The following is a 25,508-nucleotide window of genomic DNA, read 5'->3' as shown; positions in this document are numbered from 1 at the left end:
CACATTTATAATGAATCACCTCACATTTATCCCAAGAAGACATTTGATGGCGATGTTCAAAATCATGAAGGATTCCTATCAAGGAATTGGAGAAAAACAATTTTCATTGGCTGAAGGGTTGATAACCAGAGGGCACAGATTGAGGGAGATTAGCAAAACAACCGGACATAATGTGAAGTAGAACTTTCACGTAACTACTAATTAGGATCTGGCATACACCGAGTTAACGTGATGGACACAGTTTCAACAGTAGACTTAAGGGATAATTGGATAAAATCTTGTAGGAAAATAATTTTCAGGAATATGAAGAGATTGTCAGGGAGTGGGACTAACTGGATTGCTCTTCCAGACAGCCAAGACAAGCCTGATGGGATGAATGGACCTCTTCGATGAAGTGGTGTTGTAGTGCGATTGTCATGGGACTAGCAATCCAGAGACCCATGGTAAAGTTCTGGACACCCTGGTTTGAATCCCATCACAGCAGTTGGTGAAATTTGAATTCAATAAAAATCTGAAATTAAAAGTTTAATGATGACCATGAAACAATTGCCATAAAGAAAACCCCATCTGGTTCACTAATGTCCTTTAGGGAAGGAAATCTGCTGTCCTTACCTGTTCTGGCCTACATATGACTCCAGACCATTCTGCCCAGGACCATTCAGTTCCAGGTATCTTACAGCCTTGGTTCAAACAAGGTCAAATGCACTGAACTCTGGCAGTGAGGTGAGTGACTGCCCTTGACATCAAAGCAGCATTTGATCGAGTGTAGCATCAAGGGGCCCTAATAAAATTGAAGTCAATGGAAATCTCCACAGGTTGGAGTCATACCCAAGGACAATGGTTGTGGTTTAGGTCAATCGCCTCAGTCCCAGGACATCGCTGCAGGAGTTCCTCATGGTAGTGTCCCAGACTCAATCATCTTCAGCCGTTTCATCATAAGGCCAGAGGTAGGGATGTCTGCTGTTGATTGCATAGCGTTAAGTGCCATTTGCAACTTCTCAGATACCAATACAGTCCATGTGTATCTGGACAACATTCAAGCGTGGGCAGATAAATGGCAAGTAACATTTCTGTCACAGAGATGCCAGGCCATGAACGTCCCCAGTGAGAGAATCTAAGCATTTGTCTTTGATGTTCAATGGCATTTCCATCATTGCATTCCCCACTATCAAAATCTTGAGGATCATCATTAGCCAGAAACTAAACTGGACAAGCCATATAAATTCTGCTGCGACAAGGGCAGGTCAGAGGCCAGGGATTCTGCTATAAGTTACTCACCTCCTGATTTCCCAAATCCTGTTCACCATCAAGGCCCAAGTCCGGGGTGTGATGGAATACTCTCCAATCACCTCGACAAGTGTAGTCAAGAAGCTCAACACAGTCCAGGACAAAGTAATCTGCTTGATCAGCGCATCGATCCACCACCTTAAACATTAACTCCCTTCGCCACCGGCACAGAGTGGCATCAGTGGGTACCATCTAAAAGATACACTGCAGCAATTTGCCAAGACTCTCACAACAGCACCTTCCAAACTTGAAGCTTCTACTACTTTGAAGGACAAGGGGAGCAGAAGCATGGGAACACCACACCCTGCAAGTGCCCCTCCAAACCATTCTGACTTGGAACTATGTCGCCGTTCCTTCACTGTAGCTTCTAGAACTGCCTTCCTAACAGCACTGTCGGTGTACCTACACATGGACTGCAGCAGTTCAAGAAGGCGGCTCACCACCACTTTCTCAAGGGCAACGAGGGATGGGCAATAAATGTGATGTGCACATTTCCAATGCCTCAGGAGGCTAAGGAAATTTGGCATGTCCGCTAGAACTCTCACCAATGTTTACAGATGCACCATAGAAAGCATCCTTTCTGGATGTGTCACAGCCTGATATGCCTCCTGCTCTGACCAAGGCCGCAAGAAACTACAAAGGGTCATTGAATGTAGCCCAGTCCATCACGCAAACCAGCCTCCCATCCATTGACTCAGTCTACACTTCCCACTGCCTTAGAAAAGCATCCTCAATTTTTTGAGGAGGTAACTAAGTGTGTTGATGAAGGTAGGGCAGTTGATGTCATATACATGGATTTTAGTAAGGCGTTTGATAAGGTCCCCCATGGTCGGCTTATGATGAAAGTGAGGAGGTGTGGGATAGAGGGAAAGTTGGCCGATTGGATAGGTAACTGGCTGTCTGATCGAAGACGGAGGGTGGTGGTGGATGGAAAATTTTCGGACTGGAGGCAGGTTGCTAACGGAGTGCCACAGGGATCAGTGTTTGGTCCTCTGCTCTTTGTGATTTTTATTAATGACTTAGAGGAGGGGGCTGAAGGGTGGATCAGTAAATTTGCTGATGACACCAAGATTGGTGGAGTAGTGGATGAGGTGGAGGGCTGTTGTAGGCTGCAAAGAGACATAGATAGGATGCAAAGCTGGGCTGAAAAATGGCAAATGGAGTTTAACCCTGATAAATGTGAGGTGATTCATTTTGGTAGGACTAATTTAAATGTAGATTACAGGATCAAAGGTAGGGTTCTGAAGACTGTGGAGGAACAGAGAGATAGAACCATAGAACCATAGAAAATTACAGCTCAGAAACAGGCCTTTTGGCCCTTCTTGTCTGTGCCGAACCATTTCATGCCTAGTCCCACTGACCTGCACTTGGACCATATCCCTCCACACCCCTCTCATCCATGAACCCGTCCAAGTTTTTCTTAAATGTTAAAAGCATTTACCACTTTATCTGGCAGCTCATTCCACACTCCCACCACTCTCTGCGTGAAGAAGCCCCCCCCTAATATTCCCTTTAAACTTTTCTCCTTTCACCCTTAACCCATGCCCTCTGGTTTTTTTCTCCCCTAGCCTCAGCGGAAAAAGCCTGCTTGCATTCACTCTATCTATACCCATCAAAATCTTATACACCTCTATCAAATCTCCCCTCAATCTTCTACGCTCCAGGGAATAAAGTCCCAACCTATTCAATCTCTCTCTGTAACTCAGCTTCTCAAGTCCCGGCAACATCCTTGTGAACCTTCTCTGCACTCTTTCAACCTTATTTACATCCTTCCTGTAACTAGGTGACCAAAACTGTACACAATACTCCAAATTCGGCCTCACCAATGCCTTATATAACCTTACCATAACACTCCAACTTTTATACTCGATACTCCGATTTATAAAGGCCAATGTACCAAAGGCACTCTTTACGACCCTATCCACCTGTGACGTCACTTTTAGGGAATTCTGTACCTGTATTCCCAGATCCCTCTGTTCAACTGCACTCTTCAGAGTCCTACCATTTACCCTGTACGTTCTTCTTTGGTTTGTCCTTCCAAAGTGCAATATCTCACACTTGTCTGTGTTAAATTCCATTTGCCATTTTTCAGCCCATTTTTCTAGTCGGTCCAAATCCCTCTGCAAGCTTTGAAAACCTTCCTCACTGTCCACTACACCTCCAATCTTTGTATCATCAGCAAACTTGCTGATCCAATTTACCACATCATCATCCAGATCATTGATATAGATGACAAACAACAATGGACCCAACACCAATCCCTGCGGCACACCACTAGTCACAGGCCTCCACTCAGAGAAGCAATCCTCCACAATCACTCTCTGGCTTCTTCCATTGAGCCAGTGTCTTATCCAATTTACTACCTCCCCATGTATACCTAGCGAGTGAACCTTCCTAACTAACCTCCCATGAGGGACCTTGTCAAAGGCCTTGCTGAAATCCAGGTAGACAACATCCACCGCCTTCCCTTCATCCACTTTCCTGGTAACCTCCTCGAAAAACTCTAATAGATTGGTCAAACATGACCTGCCACGCACAAAGCCATGTTGACTCTCCCTAATAAGTCCTTGTCTATCCAAATATTTGTAGATCCTATCCCTTATCACACCTTCCAATAACTTGCCCACCACCGACGTCAAACTTACTGGCCGTTAATTTCCCGGATTTCTTTTGGAACCTTTTTTAAACAACGGAACAACATGAGCCACCCTCCAATCATCCGGCACCTCCCCCGTGAATACTGACATTTAAAATATGTCTGCCAGGGCCCCTGCAAGTTCAACACTAGCTTCCCTCAAGGTCCGTGGGAATACCCTGTCCGGTCCTGGGGATTTATCCACTCTGATTTGCCTCAAGACAGCGAGCACCTCCTCCCCTTTAATCTGTAAAGGTTCCATGGCCTCCCTACCAGTTTGCCCTATTTCCGTAGACTCCATGCCCGTTTCCTCAGTAAATACGGATGCAAAAAAAAACATTTAGTATCTCCCCCATCTCTTTTGGTTCCATACACAGTCTACCACTTTGGTCTTCAAGAGGACCAATTTTATCCCTCACTATCCTTTTGCTCCTAACATACCTATAGAAGCTCTTTGGATTTTCCTTCACTCTGTCTGCCAAAGCAACCTCATGTCTTCTTTTAGCCCTCCTGATTTCCCTCTTAAGTAGCTTCTTGCACTTTTTATACTCCTCGAGCATCTGATCTGTTCCTTGCTGCCTGTACATTTCATACAACTCTCTCTTCCTCTTAATCAGTATTACAATCTCCAATCTCCCTCGAGAACCAAGGTTCCTTATTCCGATTTACTTTGCCTTTAATCCTGACAGGAACATACAAACTCTGCACTCTCAAAATTTCTCCTTTGAAGGCCTCCCACTTTCCATTTACATCCTTACCAGAGAACAGCCTGTGCCAATCCACACTTCCCAGATCCCTTCTCATTTCATCAAATTTGGCCTTTTTCCAGCTCAGAACTTCAACCCGAGGACCAGATCTATCCTTATCCACGATCAGGTTGAAACTAATGGCATTATGATCACTGGATCCAAAGTGTTCCCTCACACTCACATCCATCACCTGCCCTAACTCATTTCCCAATAGGAGATCCAATATCGCATCCTCTCTAGTTGGCACCTCTATATACTGATGTAGAAAATTCTCCTGAACACATTTTACAAACTCTACCCCGTCTAAACCTTTAACAGTATGCGAGTCCCAATCTATATGTGGAAAATTAAAATCCCCTACGATCGCAACTTTGTGTTTCTTGCAGTTGTCAGCTATCTCTCCGCTGATTTGCTCCTCCAATTCTCGCTGACTATTGGGTGGTCTATAATACAAGCCCATTAATGTGGTCATACCTTTCCTGTTTCTCAGCTCCACCCATAGGGCCTCTGTAGACAAGCTCCCTAATCTATCCTGCCTGAGTACCGCTGTAACAGTTTCCCTGACCAACAATGCCACCCCCCCACCTTTTATCCCTCTGCCTCTATCCCGCCTGAAACATTGGAACCCTGGAACATTGAGCTGCCAGTCCTGCCCCTCCTGTAGCCAAGTTTCACTAATGGCTATCATGTCATATTTCCATGTGTCTATCCATGCCTTCAGCTCATCTGCCTTCCCCACAATACTCCTGGCATTGAAATAGACACACCTCAAAAAATTATTTCCACCACACTCTACCCTTCCATTTGTGATTTTGCTTGAACTAACCTGCCACAGTCTGGCATCTGTTCAGGTACATTAAGGGAGAACATGGCCAATGCACCTAAATTGGCAGTATGGTAGACAATGAGGATGAAACCAATTATCTGCAACAGGTCTTGGGCAGGCTAGAAGAATCAGCAAACATTTTTTAAAAATTCATTTGTGGGACACTGGTAACTCTGGCTGGCCAGCAATTATTGCCCATCCCTTGTTGCCCTTGTTCAGAGGGCAGTTGAGAGTCAATGAAGGGGATAGATAGGGGATAGATAGAGTGAACGTTCAAAGACTATTTCCTCGGGTGGATGGAGCTATTACAAGGGGGCATAACTATAGGGTTCGTGGTGGGAGATACAGGAAGGATATCAGAGGTAGGTTCTTTACGCAGAGAGTGGTTGGGGCGTGGAATGGACTGCCTGCAGTGATAGTGGAGTCAGACACTTTAGGAACATTTAAGCGGTTATTGGATAGGCACATGGAGCACACCAGGATGATAGGGAGTGGGATAGCTTGATCTTGGTTTCAGATAAAGCTCGGCACAACATCGTGGGCCGAAGGGCCTGTTCTGTGCTGTACTGTTCTATGTTCTAAAAGCAGCCAGCCTAACCAAGGACCCCATGCAACCTGGACATTCTCACTTCCACCTTCTTCCACCAGTCCAAAGATGTGCAAGTTAGGTAGATTGGCCATGATAAATTGTCCTTTAGTGTCAGGGGGATTAGCAGGGTAAATATATGGCGTTACAGGGATTGGGCCTGAGTGGGATCATTGTCGGTGCAGGGTCGGTGGGCTGGATGGCCTCTTTCTGCACTGTAGGAATTCTGCGATTCTTCCATTGGGAAAAAGGTACAAAATACTGAGAACACGTACCAACTGACCCAAGAACAGCTTCTTCCCTGCTACCATCTGATATTTGAATGGGCCTACCATATATTAAGTTGATTTTTCTCTACACCCTAGCTGAAACTGCAAGACTATATTCTGCACCCTCTCCTTTCCTTCTCCCCTATGTACTCTATGAACAGTATGCGGTGTGTGTATAGGGCGCAAGAAACAATACTTTTCATTGTATCCCAATACATGTGACAATAATAAATCAAATCAAATCCACTGATACAAAAAAAATCAGGTTATTATTTTTAAACTCAGAATGGAACATTTACAGCAGTATGGACTGATTAGGTTGAAAGGCCTGTTTCTGTGCTGTACATGTTACGTAATCCTTTGTAATTGGAATAGCTTCCCCTTTGAGCCTTCCACTCACAGTAACCAACTCTGGATTCCCCTCACCCTCTTCACCTCTCCAATGTTTTACTGTTCTACCTGGCCTTCCCCGCAGTCCCTCAATCTCCCTGCGACCATCTAAAAGAGCAATTTTCTCTTTCCTGCATTTTAGCACTGAGCTGTTAAAGCTGGCAAAGAAACTGCTTGCAATAACCAAATACCTTTAAGTGTGATGCCTCTGTTAGCCTTTCCTCGCTGCTTCTGGCTCTGGCCCAGCGTTAACCCTTACCCTCACTTTCCAGCGGGAAACCGCAGCAGATCCCACAACAAGAGCTGTCCCTGGCACTCAAATGGTTGAAGGAGGTGAAATAACAACCTGTCATCCCAAAGCAGCCTTACTGCAAATATGCCCCTCTATTGACATTCCAGAGCTGGAGCAGAGAGGCTTCCAGGGTAAGAGATGGTCCGACATTAGTGTAACACCTTTGGTATGACGCCGATTCAAAGAATCCTCCTCATGAGAGAAGCTCCTTCACATGAGAGAATAAGGTAAATTTGTACAAGTGGGTGTGAGCAGACATTTGCAAATAAGAGAGAGACTCCGAACTCAGCAATATTTCCTCCGTCCACCTCTATTCCCTTCGAAGCGCTGTCTCCTTCCAGGGTCAGTCCCTTTGAGAGGAGATGGGGGGGGGTGCTCTGGATTGGGACTGAGGTTGGGAACAGGGACGGAACTAGGTTCCAATTATAAAAGAATGTGACAATAGGAGTAGACCCGGATGCCCCCTGAGCCAGCTCCGCCATTCAATACAGTCATGGCTTATCTTCTTCCCCTTTCCTGCCCATTCCCCATATCCCTGGATTCTCAGAGACCAAAAATCTGTCTTTCCCATCCTTAAATATATTCAACAATGGAGTATCCACCTGGGGTAGAGAATTCCAAAGATTCTTTGGAGGGAAGGAATTTCTCCTCAGTTCAGTCCTAAATGATCAGCTCTATTCGGAGTCCTTGCTCTTGTGTTCTAGATTACCCAGCTAGGGGAAATAATCCCTCAGTATCTGCCCCGGCAAACCCTTCAAAATCTCGTAGGTGTCAATGAGATCATCTCTCATTCTTCTAAACTGCTGAGAATTTAGGCCCAGTTAACTCCGTTTCTCCTCAAACGACAACCCCCTTGTCACAGGGATCAATCTATGAACTATACTGCTTCCAAGGCCCCAAACTTCCTCTACGCTCCAAACACTCCCAGGATTGGTACAGTACGGGGTGAGAAACAGAGTAAAGTTCCCTCTACACTGTCCCCATCAAACACTCCCAGGACAGGTACAGCATGGGATTAGATACAGAGTAAAGCTCCCTCTGCACTGTCCCCATCAAACACTCCCAGGACAGGTACAGCACAGGGTTAGATACAGAGTAAAGCTCCCTCTACACTGTCCCCATCAAACACTCCCAGGAAGGTACAGCACAGGGTTAGATACAGAGTAAAGCTCCCTCTACACTGTCCCCATCAAACACTCCCAGGACAGGTACAGCATGGGATTAGATACAGAGTAAAGCTCCCTCTGCACTGTCCCCCATCAAACACTCCCAGGACAGGTACAGCATGGGGTTAAATTCAGAGTAAAGCTCCCTCTGCACTGTCCCCATCAAACACTCCCAGCGCAGGTACAGCATGGGGTTAGGTACAGAGTAAAGCTCCCTCTGCACTGTACCCATTAAACACTAAGAAGTCTCACAACACCAGGTTAAAGTCCAACAGGTTTATTTGGTAGCAAATACCATAAGCTTTCGGAGCACAGCTCCTTCTGTGAGACTGTGTTCCGAAAGCTTATGGTATTTGCTGCCAAATAAACCTGTTGGACTTTAACCTGGTGTTGTGAGACTTCTTACTGTGTTTACCCCAGTCCAACGCCGGCATCTCCACATCATGACTCCCATTAAACACTCCCAGGACAGGTACAGCACGGGGTTAGATACAGATTAAAGCTCCCTCTACACAGTCCCCATCAAACACTCCCAGGACAGGTACAGCACGGGGTTAGATACAGAGTAAAGCTCCCTCTATGCTGTCCCCATCAAACACTCCCAGGACAGGTACAGCACGGAGTTAGATACAGAGTAAAGCTCCCTCTACACTGTCCCCATCAAACACTCCCAGGACAGGTACAGCACAAGGTTAGGTTCAGAATAAAGATTCCTCTGTTCTGAAGTTACAATCTGACTGATGCAACAGTTTTATCAGATCTGTTCTCGGCTCCAACTGAGATTGACAATTAAGTTGTCAAATTAGGAGCAGTTATATGTGGTGGATTGATGCATACTGGGACCTGGAGCAGCCCTGCATGAACTCATCTTTCTGAAGGCTCCTTGTAGCCCAAGGAAACCTTCTTATGTTTGTGCTTCTGGAGCAAATCCGAGAAGCCCTGGAATTCCCAAGACTGAATCGATGTTCACCCAGTGTCAGGTAATCAGGTTGCTGTTAGGTGGGGGAGTCTGTTAGGAGATATACTGCACCAATATTCACCTTGGAGGGTAGGTCCTCCCAACCTTCAGACATAACCTCAGGCAATAAACTGCAAATGAAGATAATTAACTGAATGGATTTGAGTCCAATTATTCATTCCACATTCCCCAGTCCCTGTTCTTATTGGAATGTGTGACTCATACTGACACACATTTCGATGTTCCTTTGCACCTGGTCTGCCCAGGAATCACAAACAGCCATTTATTATGTTTCATAGAATTTTTTTTTTTTTACAACTTTAAATATATAAATAATTAGTCACAATATTTATCCTGAAAAAACATCATTGACCAGGAACTGATTTACTGCGAGTGAGCTGATGCATAGCAGCCCCTCACTGTACACTCCCGACAGCAAGCAGCTTCACCACACAAGCTCCATTATTGATCAGTGACGCTGATCAATCAATCCCCAGCCCTCTTGTCCCCTAATCCGTGCTCCCATTGCCTGTTACTTAGCCCCCGGTCTCTGTCCCATTTGGTAGGGCACCATTTGACAGTCAGTGCTGCTCCATTGAGATCCAAGGCTGGAGTTTTGATTACCAGCTCTGGCTCTGATCCACTGCAGACCCATCCCTAGCCTTGGGCTGTGTAAACAAGCAGCCGGAGCTTGGCCTGCTGTCAGCTCCTGGAGCACACTCCTCGAGTATGCACCGGGTCTAGAGAGAGCGGGGAGGGGCTGGATAACGCTACGGAGTGGGACATTCTGGCTATGGATCATGCAAAAACCTGTCCGAGGCCAGTCCAGAGGCAGCTAGAGAGAGAGAGAGAGAGTGGCGACTCCTTTGGCCCAGTTAACCCTTACACGCCTGCAAGCATGACACCAGGAGGCAAAGCACAAGTGGAGTCGGCTCAGGGGGTGGGGTTGTTAGGTGACAACATTCACTGCACAGTATTAAACCCTTTTATCCCCCCCCCCCCCCCCCCCCGAGTAGAGGCAGAAATCTGGGTTCCAATCCGTGGACGAGCTGGAGGGGCTGCAGAGCCCCTCTCCCCCGGGGGAACTGTGCACACTAACCCTGAGTGAAGTTTGGAACCAGTCACCGCTACACCGGGACCTTGGACGGGAGGCGGATCGGGGATGGGATGAGGGATGGGAACCTTGGTCCCAACATCAGCAGCTGGTGGACAGACTTGAACAATGTACCCCTTTAGAATGCCACTCCGAAACTGGCAGAACCAGCCAATTGCAGCTTGACTTTGCCTCATGCTGTTCCCAGTAATCAATACACGGTTACCTTAAATATGGAAAATACATAAAAAAGCAAAATATACAGTGCACACAGCCCAGGCTTCGACACAGCCTCACTCACACCCTGTCCATTCACACAGGCATGGAGCTGGTTGGCTTCAGTCTTGGCTCTCCAAATCCAGTGGTCATCACTTATAAATGTTTGCATTAAAAGTCAATTTTAGTCTCTAGTGCATGTTTGTCTCTGGTTTGTCCTTTTTCTCGAATCTGCAGTCCATGAAATTCTTCCATTTGGCCATTAACTATTTCAGTTTCGGAAGATTCCACTTTCAGCGGCTGAAAACAGCGAGGCTAACTTGAAACGCTTCTTGCTGCTGCCCGACTCCCAACATCCACGGGGGCCCCTTGAGTGTAAGACCTGGAAATTCAAACAACATGAAGTGAGTGTGATGGACTGAGGCACCATTAACACTGACCCCAGTTAGCCGCTGACCTACTCTCCGCCAACATGTGCGGCATGGTGGCACAGTAGGTTAGCACTGCTGCTTCACAGCGCCAGGGACCCAGGTACAATTCCAGCCTTGGGGGTCACTGTCTGTGCGGAGTCTGCACGTTCTCCCCGTGTCTGCGTGGGTTTCCTCCGAGTGCTCCGGTTTCCTCCCACAACCCCAAAGATGTGCAGATTACGGTGGATTGGCCGTGTTAAATTGCCCCTTAGTGTCGGGGGGTTAGTGGGGTAAATACGTGGGGTTACGGAGATAGGGCCTGGGTGGGATTGTTGCTGGTGCAGGCTTGATGGGCCGAATGGCCACCTTCTGTAGGGATTCAGTGAGACAGGCACCTCACATTCAGAAGTGGCTGATACCCGCCCCCCCCCTACCACTCCCACCTACCCACTTGATCCCATGTTTCATCTGCACACCCTCTCCCTTGCCCCCACTCTGTTGGGGGCCAGTTGTGTGCCAGAGCTCCTTACCTGAATCTTGCCTCCTGATCCTATCTTTGGGGAACGTCCTTCCCTCCATTGATGTACTTGAATTTCTGATATTTCCGTTTGCCGCTGCTGTGCTTGCGAGCCCGGAACGCAATGGGAGCTGGAATCACCAAGGGACCTGGTGAGAAAAACAAACCATCAAATTCTGAGCCTGCAGCATCTGGATCCAGCCTTGACCTCAGCCAGTTAATCTCAGCTGGGGTTATAGTTAGAAAGGCAAGGTAACAGCTGAGTTCCTTGTTCCTGGTCTGAGGGGTTGGGGGCAGTGCGTTATGGATGGCTTTACCTGTGACCCTCTCCACAGCTGAAGTATTTTGCAAATATTCACTATCCAGTCTCGTATACACGGGGGACTAACAGATTGGTGAGGGTGAATAACAGAATAGCTATCGGTGTAATGCAGGAGTGATAAGCAGTGGACTAAAAACATGACTCGATCTATATTCAGGTACAGGACAAGCCCACCCACCCAGACACTCATTGTGCAACCCCTACCCACCCAGACACCCACCGTACAACCTCAACTCACCAGACACCCACTGTACAACCTCAACCCACCCAGACACCCACCGTACAATCCAAACCCACCCAGACACCCACCGTACAATCCAAACCCACCCAGACACTCATCGTACAATCCAAACCCACCCAGACACCCATCGTACAATCCAAACCCACCCAGACACCCACCGTACAATCCAAACCCACCCAGACACTCACCGTACAATCCAAACCCACCCAGACACTCACCGTACAATCCAAACCCACCCAGACACTCACCGTACAATCCAAACCCACCCAGACACTCACCGTACAATCCAAACCCACCCAGACACTCACCGTACAACCTCAACCCACCCAGACACCCACCGTACAATCCAAACCCACCCAGACACCCACCGTACAATCCAAACCCACCCAGACACCCATCGTACAACCTCAACCCACCCAGACAGTCATCGTACAATTCAAACCCACCCAGACACCCACCGTACAACTCCCACCCACCCAGACAGACACCATGCAACCTCAACCCACCCAGACACTCATTATACAACCCCACCCACCCAGACACCCATCGTACAACCCCGACCCACCCAGAAACACATCGCGTAATCCCGACTCACCCAGAAACACATCACGCAATCCCGACTCACTCAGCCACCCAACAGAAACCCGGGCCCACCCGGACAACCACCGGCTCCAATTGCTCAAGCGCCTGTTCCCTGCCTTGAGCTCCAGTTGTGAGATACTCACCCTCTCTCTCCCGGGAGTCTGCGTATTGAGCTGCTGTCATACACTTGCATTCCACGTGGTCCATCAAGACCACCACCGCTTTCCTGGTTACGAGGCGTTTGCGACGATAGACCTTTTTGACGACCTGAGGACGGGTAGAGAGGACACAGAGAACTCAACCACTGCTAATCACAAATAGAACAGACAGTTCCAAAAATACAGAGCCTCAGTCACAGTTTACTGTCAATGTTTGTCGCAGAGTTTTGTCAGCAGGTTTTTAATGAAGGGACTGCACACTCCGTAAAGCAGCCCAGTTCTGCTATGTGTGCTCCAATCACCTGCTGCCCATTTCCAGAATTTTCCATTATTCTGTCAAGAATGCAGACACGAGTTGTCGATGGCAGATGTAACCAGATTGACAACAGTAAGGCCTGGATCTCCAGCGCTGTCACTGCTCACCACTGAGGATTCTAGAAGCCTCTGCTGACATTTTGGGAACTAATTATTTCTAAAATATTCCCGTAAGGTTCATTGCAAAAGAATGAAAGGAATTTCCTGGAACACTCTGACTGAGTCCAGGTTAGTTTGTTAAAATATCTGATAAGGGATGAAGTTTTATTTCTGGTCAGGCAGGGTTAAAGAGCTGAGGAAACAACAGTGGCTGCCTGCCAGACTTACTGGGCACCACACTCCATCCATCACAGAGGATGAGGTGGCACAGTCATAGAATCCCGACAGTACAAGCCATCAAGTTGTACTGATCGTATCCCACCCTCATCCTATTCCCATAACCCCACGCATTAACCCTGCTCATCCTCTGACACTAAGGGACAATTTAGCATGGCCTATCAACCTAACCTGCAGATCTTTGGACTGTGAGAGGAAACCGGAGCGCCCGAAGGAAACCCACGCAGACACGGGGAGAACGTGCAAACTCCACACAGACACAGTGACCCAAACCGGGAATCGAACCCGGGTCCCAGGTACTGTGAGGTAGCAGTGCTAACCACTGTGCCACCGTGCCGCCCTACAGTGTCCTACAGTGTCGCAGCCAACTGAGACACTGCTGTAGGATAGGGCATTCTGACCAGAGTCATAACCATCCATCCCAACACCAACAACCCCTTTCCTGCCAATGCCCCCGTTACACCTCACCCTCCAGATTGCCCTGAGACCCACATCCACTGCCTAATCCCCCCCAAGGTTATGGGGGTGGGGCCAGTGGAGCATCGATGGGCTGAATGGCTTCCTCCTAGGGTGGCACAATGGTGCTACACCGCTGCCTCACAACGCCAGGGTCACGGGTTCGATTCCCGGCTTGGGTCATTGACTGTGTGGAGTCTGCATGTTCTCCCCGTGTCTGCGTGGGTTTCCTCCGGGTGCTCCGGTTTCCTCCCACACTCCAAAGATGTGCGGGTTAGGTGGATTGGCCATGCTAAACTGCCCCTAAGTGTTGGGGGATTAGCAGGGTAAATATGTGGTGTTAAGGGGATAAGGCCTGGGTGGGATTGTTGTCGGTGCAAATATGATGGGCCGAATAGCCTCCTTCTGCACTGTAGGGATTATACAATTCTAACAACCCTACCTCCCATAGCCCTGACAACCCCTTCCTCCACCTCTACCCCCTTCCTCCCCCATCCCTCATAACCCCGACACACCCACCCACTTTCCGCACTTCCCGACACCCCCATCTCCTTTCCCCTACCCCATCAACACACCCACCCTCCCTTCCCCACACCCACCCCACCCCCAACAAACCCAACCCCTTCCCCATTCCACACCCCAACACATCTACCCCCTTCCCCATCCACAACACATCAACTCCCTGACATCCCTACCCACACCCTCAGACACCATCCCTCTCCCTGATTACCCCCCAAACCCCCTCCCCAAATCTTCATCACCCTGACACTACATCCCCCTCTCTCCCCACCCTGCCCCTCCAACTCCCGATACCCCCAACTCCCCCTCCCCAATAACTTCAGCACACTCTGCCCCACGCCTACTACTGTCTATCACTCCTCACTCACCCTGGTACCCCAATACCCCTCCACTGACACTGTTACCCCTCTCCCTCACCCCCTGTCATTCCCAACCCCCCCACACTGACAACCCTATCCCTCACCCCAATACCCCTCCCCAACACCCTGCCCCCCTCCTCCACCCACTCCCATTCCGAACCCCTCCACACTGACAACCCTATCTCCCTCACCCCAATAACCCTCCCCCACCCCCTGCCATTCCCAACCCCCCACACTGACAACACTATCCCCCTCACCCCAATAACCCTTACCAACACCCTGCCCCTCTCCCCCATCCCCTGCCATTCCCAACCCCCCCACACTGACAGCCCTATCCCCCTCACCCCAATACCCTCCCCAACACCCTGCCCCCTCCCCCACCCCCTGCCATTCCCAACCCCCCCACACTGACAACCCTACCCCCCTCACCCCAATACCCCTCCCCAACACCCTGCCCCCTCCCCCACCCCCTACCATTCCCAACCCCCCACACTGACAACCCTACCCCCCTCACCCCAATACCCCTCCCCAACGCCCCGCCCCCTCTACCACCCCCTGCCATTCCCAACCCCCCACACTGACAACCCTATCCCCCTCACCCCAATAACCCTTACCAACACCCTGCCCCTCTCCCCCATCCCCTGCCATTCCCAACCTCCTCCCCCCCACACTGACAACCCTATCCCCGTCACCCCAATACCTCTCCCCAACAACCTGCCCTCGCCTCTCCCACCAATCTCAACCCCCACCCTGTCACTCCCATCCCCCTCCCCCCACAGTACTCCCTTGCAGCAACACTCCTCACCTGCACATGTCGCTCGTGTACCTTGGTTGCCTGGCACTTGTAGTTTCTGGTGTTGCAGCAACCTGAACATCGCTGAACCTCCACACAGGACGGCCAGACAAAGAAGTTGGCGGCAGTGGGATCCACCATACTGCGTGTAATTTCGATCACTGCTGGCCTCACCTTACACTCGGCAAGCTTGGCATCTTCCACCACTGTAACAGACGGGCACACGGGCTCAGCACAATGATCTGGGCACATGCAGCGCCAACCCCTGCCTCTGACTACCCTCGAGCGGACCACAACTCCCCAGCTACATCACTCAGAATTACAAGTAGTCCACACTACTTCCCTAAAAGCATCTGGATGGAGGACAGGAAGCTAGAGAGATGTGGAGTTGAAGGCAGAGGCACCAGTGATGGGGCGAGAGGGCAGAGCGATGAACGATTGGCCAGAGTCAGAAGAGTTGGCAGTTCAAGGAAGGGATTCTTGGAAGTTGGGATAGAGGAAGGGGAAAGGCCATTAAAGGATTTAAGCACAAGAATGAGCATTTTAAATTGATGGATTCCGGGAAATGGCAGCCAATGAGACTGAGTGAATGCAGGTTAATGGGGGAGCACAGACGATAAGAAGTGACAAAGGATTCAGTCAGTCACCTCCACCTGCCCGACGTTGGCTCCTGAACCAGCGATGCTTCAATTTTAAAATTTTCAGCCTGGTTTTCGAATCCCGCTAAGGCCTCGGCCCTCCCTCTCTCTGTAATCTCCACCAGCCCCCGACCCTCCCAGATCTCTGCACTCTTTCAATTCTGGATCTTGAGCATCCCTATTTTTAACCATTCCACCACTGGTGGCTGTGCCTTCAGTTGCTTGGAATTCTCTTCCTAAACTTCTCCACCTCCCTTTCCTTTAAGAGGCTATTTAAAACCTCCCTCCTTGACCAAGCATTGGTCGCATTACCCAATGTGACTCAGTGTTAAATTTTGTCTAAATTACGCTCCTGTGAAGCGCGTTTGGGATCCTGTCCACACCAAGTGATGGCCCGGCCATCCTCAACCCCCAAAGGGAACTGACCAACGCCCCCCCCCTCCTTCGCCACCAGCCCCACCCAGTCCCCCTGCTGCCTCCTGTCTGACTTCACCCTCTCCCTGGGAACTGGGAATCCAGACTAATGTCACGGTGCCCCCACTCTATCCTCCAGGATATCCCAACTAACACCCCTTTTACCCCTTGGGTATTCCAACTAAGCCCACCTCAGCCCCTCATCCTTGGGGATCCCGACCAAATCGCCAAGAGTTCCAAACAAAACCCCATCCCCCAGGAACCTGACCGACTCCCGTTGTGTCATTGCCATCAGCAGCCGGGAAGCACCACATGTGAAATGCTTGCAGATGTGCGACCCCCCTCCCCCACCGCCTCTGCCTCATTCTCCCCCCCATCGACCACAGAGCCTAGTCCAATGTCCTGGGCTCTGTGGAGTTGGACAGTTCATACAGGAATAGCTCTTACCTGGGCTGCGGGTCACACGGACGGATCGCCAGTGACCCTCTCCAGTTACAGACACAGAATAAAGATTCTCAGAATCCTCACCATCTGAAAGCAAACACACGACTGGTTATTGTCTCCATCAATCCCAACTCTATATTTTAAAATTGGCTGATTGAAACGAAACGGAGGTCAAAGAGGAAATATAACATCCCTTATTTTATACTTTAAATTATATGAGTAAAGTCGTGTTATATTTAACAGAGCACCTTCAGTTAAAAGTAAATTTTCAAAATTTGCAGACAACATCATATTGGGCGGGGGGGTGGTGCAGCTTCTAGAGAACCAATCAGGGGCTGTAAACTACATGGGATCAGAATGAGGGGTGACCTGATCGAGGTGTTCAAGATTATGAGGGGCATGGACAGGGTGGATAGGGAGCAGCTGTTCCCCTTAGTTGAAGGGTCAGTTACGAGGGGACACAAGTTAAAAGTGAGGGGGGGGGGGAGGTTTAGGGGGGATTTGAGGAAAAGCTCTTTTACCCAGAGGGTGGTGAGGGTCTGGAATGCGCTGCCCGGGAGGGTGGTGGAGGCGGGATGCCTCACATCCTTTAAAAAGTACCTGGATGAGTACTTGGCACATCATAACATTCAAGGCTATTGGCCAAGTGCTGGCAAGTGGGATGAGGTGGGCAGGTCAGGGCCTTTCATGCGTCGGTGCAGACTCGATGGGCCGAAGGGCCTCTTCTGCATCGTAGGATTCTGAGATTCTGTGAGAATGTGAATTACCTGCTGCTTAAACCCAGCTGTTAACTGGAACGGGATTTTCTCCAAACCCTGGGCAGACTTGCTGCAAAATCCACACCATTATGTGACAGGACATGACTCCAGCTGCCCCAGTAACTGGCCATGAACTTCTGCAGTAGAACCACAGGAGGCCATTCAGCTCCAAGAAAACAGGGAGAGACCATTCAGGCCCTTGAGCCTGCTCCACGAGAAAAGGAAGAGGACATTCAGCCCCTCGAGCCTGCTCTATGGAAATAGGAAGAGGCCATTCAGCCCCACCAGGATTCTTCTGTTATTCAGTTGGACCATGGTTGATTGGAACCCTGACTCCTTGTCTCCCCACTTAACCCCATAAAAAAAAACTAGCAGTCTCAAATCTGAATTTTTCCATTGATCCCTATCACAGCAGGTTTTTTGGAGGGAATGAGGTCCGGAGGTTCTGGCTATAAATGAGGAAATGAGAATGAGGTCAAGTTTGCTTCCTTTGGGGTGACATTGAGGAAGTGACCCACATAGAAATACAGAGAAGTTGTAACTTGGAAGCAGAGCGTCCAGTGCAATCAGTCCATCTCGGTATTTACTCTACACATAAATACATCGCCCTAACCACATTTACCTAATCTATTCTCCCATTCTCCCCTTTCTCTTCATCTACCGAGCAAATCTAATCTCCAATATTGACACAGGTTTTTGCCTCAACCATTAATGATGGAAGTGGATGTTGCGGCCTCATAGCTCTCTGTGTGAACAAGTTTCTGCTGCTCAGTTTTAAATCACTTTCCTTTAATTTTTGTATCTTATGGCTCCCTGTTCTTAACCTCTGTACTACTGGAAATGCTGTTTTATAAACCCCCCCCCCGCAATTCTAAACACATCAATCCTGTTGTCTGCTGTCTCAACAAGAAGATACCTCAATTTTTCAAACTTTTCCTCACAGCTTTTAAATTATGAAGGATTGGTCAAATTGTTCCCCGCAGTGAAAGGTTCAAAGCCCAGGGCGACGGGATTGCAAATAGGGAATCCAGGAGTCACTGGGAGTTTAGTTTTCGCCCAAGCTGGAATAGAAGTTGCGAAATAAGTTACCTGGAAACAGGCAGTTGGATGGGAGACGTGTCCCTGGACAGAGAAGGTATCATCAACAATCACAGTTCACATTAACGTAGCGCCTTTAAAATACTGAAACAGCCCAAGCGTTTTTGTCGGGGCATAACCAGGCAAAACTGACCAGCAATCCATACAAGGAGATATTCAGGCAAGAGACCAAAAGCTTGGTCATAAAGGGAGGTTGCAAGAAAGTTCTTCCGCAAGGAGGTGGAGAGGTTTAGGGAGTGAATTCCAAAGCTTAGAATCTCGGCAGCTGACGGCATGGATGTCAATGGTAGTGTGATTAAAATTGGATGGGCAAGAGGCCAGAATCATAGGACACCAAATAATTGCATGTGTGTCGAAACAAGCTGATGTGATGGGTCTGGTGTTGCATGCAGAGAGTTAACATGCTAGTTTGCTCCTCCTCTTCAGCCTGCACCACTGGCCAGCAGCGATGCCTTGGGGTGAACGTGGCTGGAAAATCCCACCCGGAGTGTGCCAGCTCACTGGTATGTGAACACATCCTGGCGCTCATAGACCAAACTCCCAGCTGTGGGTGAATAGTTCCACTACCTTGTGGATACCGCAGGAGAGTTGAAGGCTTCGGGAGTAAGCCCTGACAAAAAGTCTGGAGTGGAGCCCAAAGGCAGACTAATGTCTAAATATGTCATCTTTCCGGCAGCTCCTGCAACCAAGCTGGTGCCAAGAGCTTTCATTCCTTTGGAAGGTCGAGAGGGGTCCCTGACCTTTGGGCAGCCCAAGGTTTCCGTTAGTTTTTGTCCAGCTTGTGGTCTGGAGAGGGCACTCCAGCTTCATTGCAGAGTGTTAACACAACAGGGGAGATAGCAGCTACGAGTGATAGGCCCAGATCAACTGCCATACAGAATGCAAGACTACAGGCCGTCATCAATGGTGGGAATGACCAGCTTGTCCCACTGGTCAGTGACCACCCACCTCAAGTCAGACACTGACATGGCCCAATGGGCACTTGGAGCTTGGATATTCTGCTCAACAAGTGGACAGAATCCGGGCAGACAAACAAAAAAAAAAGCCAACTCTTCAATGATCAAGTTGGAATGTCAGGAACAAGGTATAGCCTCCACTGTAACAAACTTGCCATTCTCGATGATGGGACATCCCAGAAATAGATCATGACATCTTCTCTCCAGCCACCCCTCAACTCAAACAGGGCCACTTAAACTCATGAGTAACTATGCTCCAATACTGTGATCCATTATGGAAGTGAAAGGGCAATTTTAAGAGGAGTTTGACGCAGCAAAATCATCAAGTTAGAATATCTTTACCTACTGTGGATTTCAATGCAAAACTGGGTGTGGACCGTGAGTCATAGCCCTCCTATGTCGTGCATAGACAGACAGAGACTACTTGAGCTCAGCAGCTATCATGAGCTTTGTGTATCTTAGCACCTTCTTTCAGAACAAACTGGAGATTTCAAAGATCAGGACACTGGCACCAATTGGTTCTATCACCAGACGAGAGATGTGACTCTCTGAACAGTATTCTGAACACACACAGTTACCACACACTGCTGACTATGATACAGATCACTTCCTGGCGTGCACTAGAGCGAGGATGCAACCCTTGAAGTTGTTCATTCAAAGCAGAAATGCCGCTAAGGTAGCCAGATAAAACCCCAACAGTCCTGCAACTCGATTGAACTGGCACTCCCCAGCATTCCCACACAAGAGTCTAGAAGTGAAAGGGGACATATTTCTGGACACCATCCACAATACCAGACTCTCAACATATGAGAAGCAAGAGTGGAAAAATGCTGACTTGTTCAAGGTTGACATCACTTGGATGGAACCCGTCATTGAAGCCAAACAATCCCCGCTCATTATTTACAAAAGTCACTCAAAGTAAAGTCCAACAAACTGCTAGGCAGTGCGCCCATGGCTGCTGGTTACAACTTTCCCAGAATATCTAGATGTCATTCGACACATGGAATGTCAGGTGCATGTGTGAAGGAATCGAACAGGCAACGGCAATGAAAATGGCTTAATTGAAAACAAAGGTTCATCGCCAACTGCAATAAATCATTTGAAAGTACTCGAAGGAGAGCACTGTCACTGAAGAAGATCCAGACACCATAGAAAACCTGCCTGTCAGAGCAGAGCTGGATATCGAACCCACAGTGGAGGAGCTTAGCAAAGCCTTTGACCCGCTAGCTATGGGCAAAGATCCAAGTGCTGGTGCTCTATCACCTAAACTCATCAAGCATGGGAAACATGCATTCCTGCAGCATCTGCACAAGCTTCTCCTGCTCTCCTGGAGGGAGGGGGCATGGTGCAGAGGTCGTGACCCTGCAAATAAACACGTGAGACTGCAGCGATTACAACAACTGCTGAGCATCATGCAAAATGTACTTGCTTGTCAGGCTGCAGATCTTGCCTGAATGCATCCACCCCGAACCCCAGTGCGATTTCAGAATTAGAGGATCTACAATTGACATGATCTCCTAGGCAGCTGCAAGATAAATGCCGCGAACAAGGAAGACCACTATTTATCGCCTTCATCAATCTCACAAAGGCGTTCGGCCATCTGAGCAGAGGTGGCCTATTTAAGCTGCTGGAGGAAACTGGCAGCCTGCCAAAGCCACTCAGTGTGATCTCCTCTTTCCATGACAACATGGTGGGTAAGGTCAGCTATGAGAGGGCAACATCAGATCCGCAGTGGGGTCAAACAGGGTTGTGTTCTGCCACCGACATTCTTTGGCATATTCTTCCCTTTGCGGCTGGCACGTGCCTTCAGATCGGCTACAGAGAGTTCCCGGTTAAAAATGGGAACTGATGAAAAGCTGTTCAGCCTGACTCGCCTAAGATCCAAGACAAAGATGTGCCAAGTCCTCATCAGAAAGTTGCTCTACACTGACTAACATTCCATACTGAGGAACACATTCAGAGGTGAATGGATGGCCTATCTCACACTTGTAAACAGTTTGGTTTGACCATCAGCATCAGAAAGACAATGTCCTGCTCCATTGCCATACCACCATCTATCAGCAATGTGATGCTGGAGGTTGTTAATGGCTCCCCATATCTAGGCTCCACAATCACCAGCGAACTGTCACTTGATTCTGAAATCAACATATGCATCACAAAAGCTGCAACTGTTATATCCAAGCTGAGTAAGAGAATGTGGAACAACAGCAACCTGACTGAGTCACCAAACTGTCAGTCTACCAAGCTTGTGACCTCAGCGCACTCCTCTGCAGTGGAAAAACCTGGACAATACACACTAGGCAAGACAAGAGGCTGAACAGTTTCCAATGTCTCAGACGTATCCTTGGCATCTGTTGGCAGGACAAGGTCACCAACTCAAAAGGTCCTGGAATATGCTAACCCCATCTGCATACACTAATTGCTAAGCTAATGATATCTGTGCTGGCTCAGCCACATTCACCAGATGGATGACAGCCGTATACCCAAAGACCTTCTGTGTGGCGAATTGGCCGTTGGGTCATTACCTCCTGGGCATCCATACCTCCACTATATGCATCCCTGCAACTGAGATATTAAGATGGTGGGATACTCACACTGTCAACTGAGAGACAGTCACCAATAGCCGTGGCCTCTGGAGGCTGACTGTTTGGTAGGGCATTGGAAGAGACGCGCAGAAACAAAATGCTCACCAGGCCCAGAAGAGAACTCAGAGAAAACAGAGGCCAGCGAATTGTGCAGCTTCTCAGCCCACTGTCCTCGTTTGCAGCAAATGCAGTAGAGACTGCCGTGCCAGCGTGGGGCCTCTGATCCACACCAGCTGATACTTAATGTAGAATTGACCAGCATGGCACAAACCATCATCTTAACAGACAGAAAGCTGCCATCCGGTGACTGGGATGGTTAGGGGAGGGGTGGTTAAGATCAAGTTAGAGAAGGTGCCCTTATCAGGCTTAACGGTCCTAACCTGTCTCCAAAATTTCTCAAGATTGCTAACCAAGAATTAAGTGTCCAATTAATTACATTGGAAATGGGAGAGAATCTCCAGCAGTCAAGGGGTTAACATAAATTCTGGCAGCAAGATTAAACATGCTGAAATGCTAACTGTGTCATATTTAAGAAGCAGAAATGTTAATGTGAAGGTCAACAGCACAGGCGAAAGAAAGAAACTTTGTTCATTTGAATGCTTCAGACAATTGCAAATACAAACTATCAGGAAACTATTCCACAAATTCCATCCTGGTTATGATATGCGGAATGCTAACACAGGGTGCCTATATTTAGAAGCATATTCATTGTGTTTGAAAAATACAAGAAAGAGACTGGCATTTAACAATGCTGGGACAAGACCCAGCACAGCCTGCTGGCCAGCACCCTCACGCGATGCTTCACTCTGTTATACTGGTGAAGAGACAATGGACCCTTGCCAAGGCCCATTGGACTGTTAGACAATTGCAGGAAACACTGGGCTTTCTTAGATAGCAGCTGAACTGAGGTTGGATTGGCCAGCAGACAAAACAGGCGAGAATTGAAATGTCATTACAGAACCCAAGAAAGGAATGTGGCTCCATCTGGGAGCACCCCCAGCCCAGGAGGGAATACTGAAGAGGAGGGCCCACCCTTCTAGTTCCCCAGCACTGTCTGCTCGTGGCCTGTTTGCTAACAGCCTGCCTACACACCTAATTATCTGGCAAATACCAATCCACAACAAAGTCCGCAGTTCCCCAGTGTTACAGGAGCTGTGAGGCCACACTCCTGTCTCCCAGCCTCACTGGTTTTAGCAGGCACCCTTTACTATGCACTCACTCCCCCCCCTCCATTCTCAGTGCAGGCGACACACTCCTGCGCAGTGGGAATCTCTCCCTAAACCCCTCCCCTCCCCCGCCACCTCTCTTTCCCCTTCCAAAGGCTCCATGAGGTCCAAAGCCCTTGGCCCCTCCCTTTGTTCATCTCTTTCAATTCCCTTTGTTCATCTCTTTCAATTCCAGCTGAGTTGCTGATCTTCATCTTGTGCCGTTCAGCTCTATAGGCGGCACTGTCCACACCAAGACACCAATCTCCAGAGTGGATGGGTTGTCCCAACATTGTTAAATGCCAATCTCCGGGCTCTGCTCGGAATGGGTAGGTCCAACGTATCTGCAATGGCACCAGTGAACATCCTCCTGATCATCTTTTACCCACTTACAAAACGATCAGCACCTCCCCTGGCCCCCCCTGCCAACCTCACTTCAATTACACCTGTAATCACCTGCCCTTTTTCCTGCATGTTGCCCCATACCTATGCATTGCCCACAATCTATCTACGATTTACCTCGGGATCGATTCTGGAGGAGGCTCTGGAAGTTGCTGTGCTCTGAAAGGATCCAGTCACCCTGTTTTTTTGGAGGGGGTAGAGAAAAGAGAGGAGAGATTAGTGGGCAGCATAGAACTCTCCCAGAGGGCACATCCTAACCTTCAGCAACCCACCCAGAACTAGGGAAGGAAGGGGCAGAGAGACATAGGTAGGGAGGTCAGCACTCCCAACTACGCTCACCCACCTATAAATAAAAATTAGGCTGCAAACAGCCCAAACATCTTACTGTAGCCTCCCATCACACACTACTGGAGATACCCCCACTGTTAACACTGGATTACAAATTGCATTAATTCCACACTGGCTCACATTATCCTGTATCACCTCTGATGTGCCCCATTATCCTGTGTCACGGAACCGAGAAGCATGAACCTTCCCTCCCAGACCTGCCCCTTGCCCCAGCTGCAGCTCACCTCAGTGACCGACCACAGGTAGCACAGTGTCAACAGTGCGATCCGCAGATGCATGGCTCGGCTCGGCTCCCTCTCGGACACTCGACTCAGAGGGCAGAATCTGAGCAGCACATCTCCCCGGGGCTGAGACTCCACCCGCTGATCCCAGGACAAACACAGGCGGACTGGACTTCCTCTTGATGGGAAAACCTGCCGCACCGAACACGCTTTCAAACTTTCCACCAAGTTTTTGCTGGAGTTGTTCTCCTTCGGTAGTTAGTCCAGGGCGGGCGGGCAAGCAAGTGACTGGAAGCCGGAGCAGAGTCTGATCCTGAGTAACAGGTGGCTCTCGCTGAGCTGTGTCCACTGGTGAATGCCAGCTCAGTGTCAGGGCAGAGTCTCCAGTCAGCCTGACTCCCCCTCACTCAATCTGACCCTCTTAGTTTGATCCTGTCTGTCTCTCTCCCCGTGTCTGTCTCTGTGCGTCTGGCTGTCTCTTCTGTGTGTGTCTGTGTGTGTGTCTGTCTGTCTCTCAGTGTATGTCTCTGCGTGTATGTCTTTCTGTGTGTGTGTGTGTCTTTCTCTGTGTGTCTCTCTGTGTCTGTGTCTTTCTGTGTATGTCTCTCTTTCTGCGTGTATGTCTTTCTCTATGTGTGTCACTGCGTGTGTCTCTCTCTCTCTCTCTCTGTGGATCTGTTTCCCTGTGTCTGGCTGTCTCTCCCTGTCTACAGCCCGTGTGCCTGTCTGACTGTATCCCTGTGTGTCTCTCCAGCAGTTGTTACTCCCTCCTTGTCACCAGTGAATAAATAACTCGGTTCCCCGCCTCCCTGCGATTTTATAGCCAGGGAATGTGAAGGTGTGGAGAAGGATTGCGCATGTGTCCGGGGATTCCCCTGTGTCTGAACCGTTTTAAAGGGAAAGTACGGTCCAGATATCCAGCCGATAGAAAGTCAATCCCGAGGGGGACGTGTGTGCACTCATT

General features: G+C 49.0%; 1 protein-coding gene across 1 annotated transcript; it reads right to left on the bottom strand.

Annotated features, from left to right (window-relative positions):
• Positions 1–9,395: 9,395 nt before the first annotated feature.
• LOC144508929 (platelet-derived growth factor subunit B-like) lies at positions 9,396–25,291 on the bottom strand. Its single transcript, XM_078237143.1, has 7 exons — positions 24,548–25,291; positions 24,093–24,153; positions 16,975–17,058; positions 15,488–15,681; positions 12,683–12,806; positions 11,408–11,543; positions 9,396–10,849 (listed from the first exon to the last, which is right to left on the bottom strand). The coding sequence occupies exons 1-6, from the start codon at positions 24,599–24,601 to the stop codon at positions 11,428–11,430; spliced, it is 633 nt and encodes a 210-aa protein (XP_078093269.1). The 5' UTR covers positions 24,602–25,291; the 3' UTR covers positions 9,396–10,849; positions 11,408–11,427.
• Between the last annotated feature and the right edge of the window lie 217 nt (positions 25,292–25,508).

Source organism: Mustelus asterias, chromosome 21 (assembly GCF_964213995.1).
Source record: "Mustelus asterias chromosome 21, sMusAst1.hap1.1, whole genome shotgun sequence".
Lineage (NCBI taxonomy): Eukaryota > Metazoa > Chordata > Chondrichthyes > Carcharhiniformes > Triakidae > Mustelus > Mustelus asterias.
Note: the sequence above shows the minus strand (reverse complement) of the source record. Positions and strands in the feature narration are given on the sequence as shown.

Coding starts and splice junctions, on each gene's coding strand:
- LOC144508929 (XM_078237143.1), bottom strand. CDS start 24,601: ATGCATCTGCGGATCGCACTGTTGACACTGTGCTACCTGTGGTCGGTC. Junction 24,154..24,547: donor ACCTGTGGTCGGTCACTGAG/GTGAGCTGCAGC, acceptor CCAAAAAAACAG/GGTGACTGGATCCTTTCAGA. Junction 15,682..16,974: donor CCGTGTGACCCGCAGCCCAG/GTAAGAGCTATT, acceptor CGTCTGTTACAG/TGGTGGAAGATGCCAAGCTT.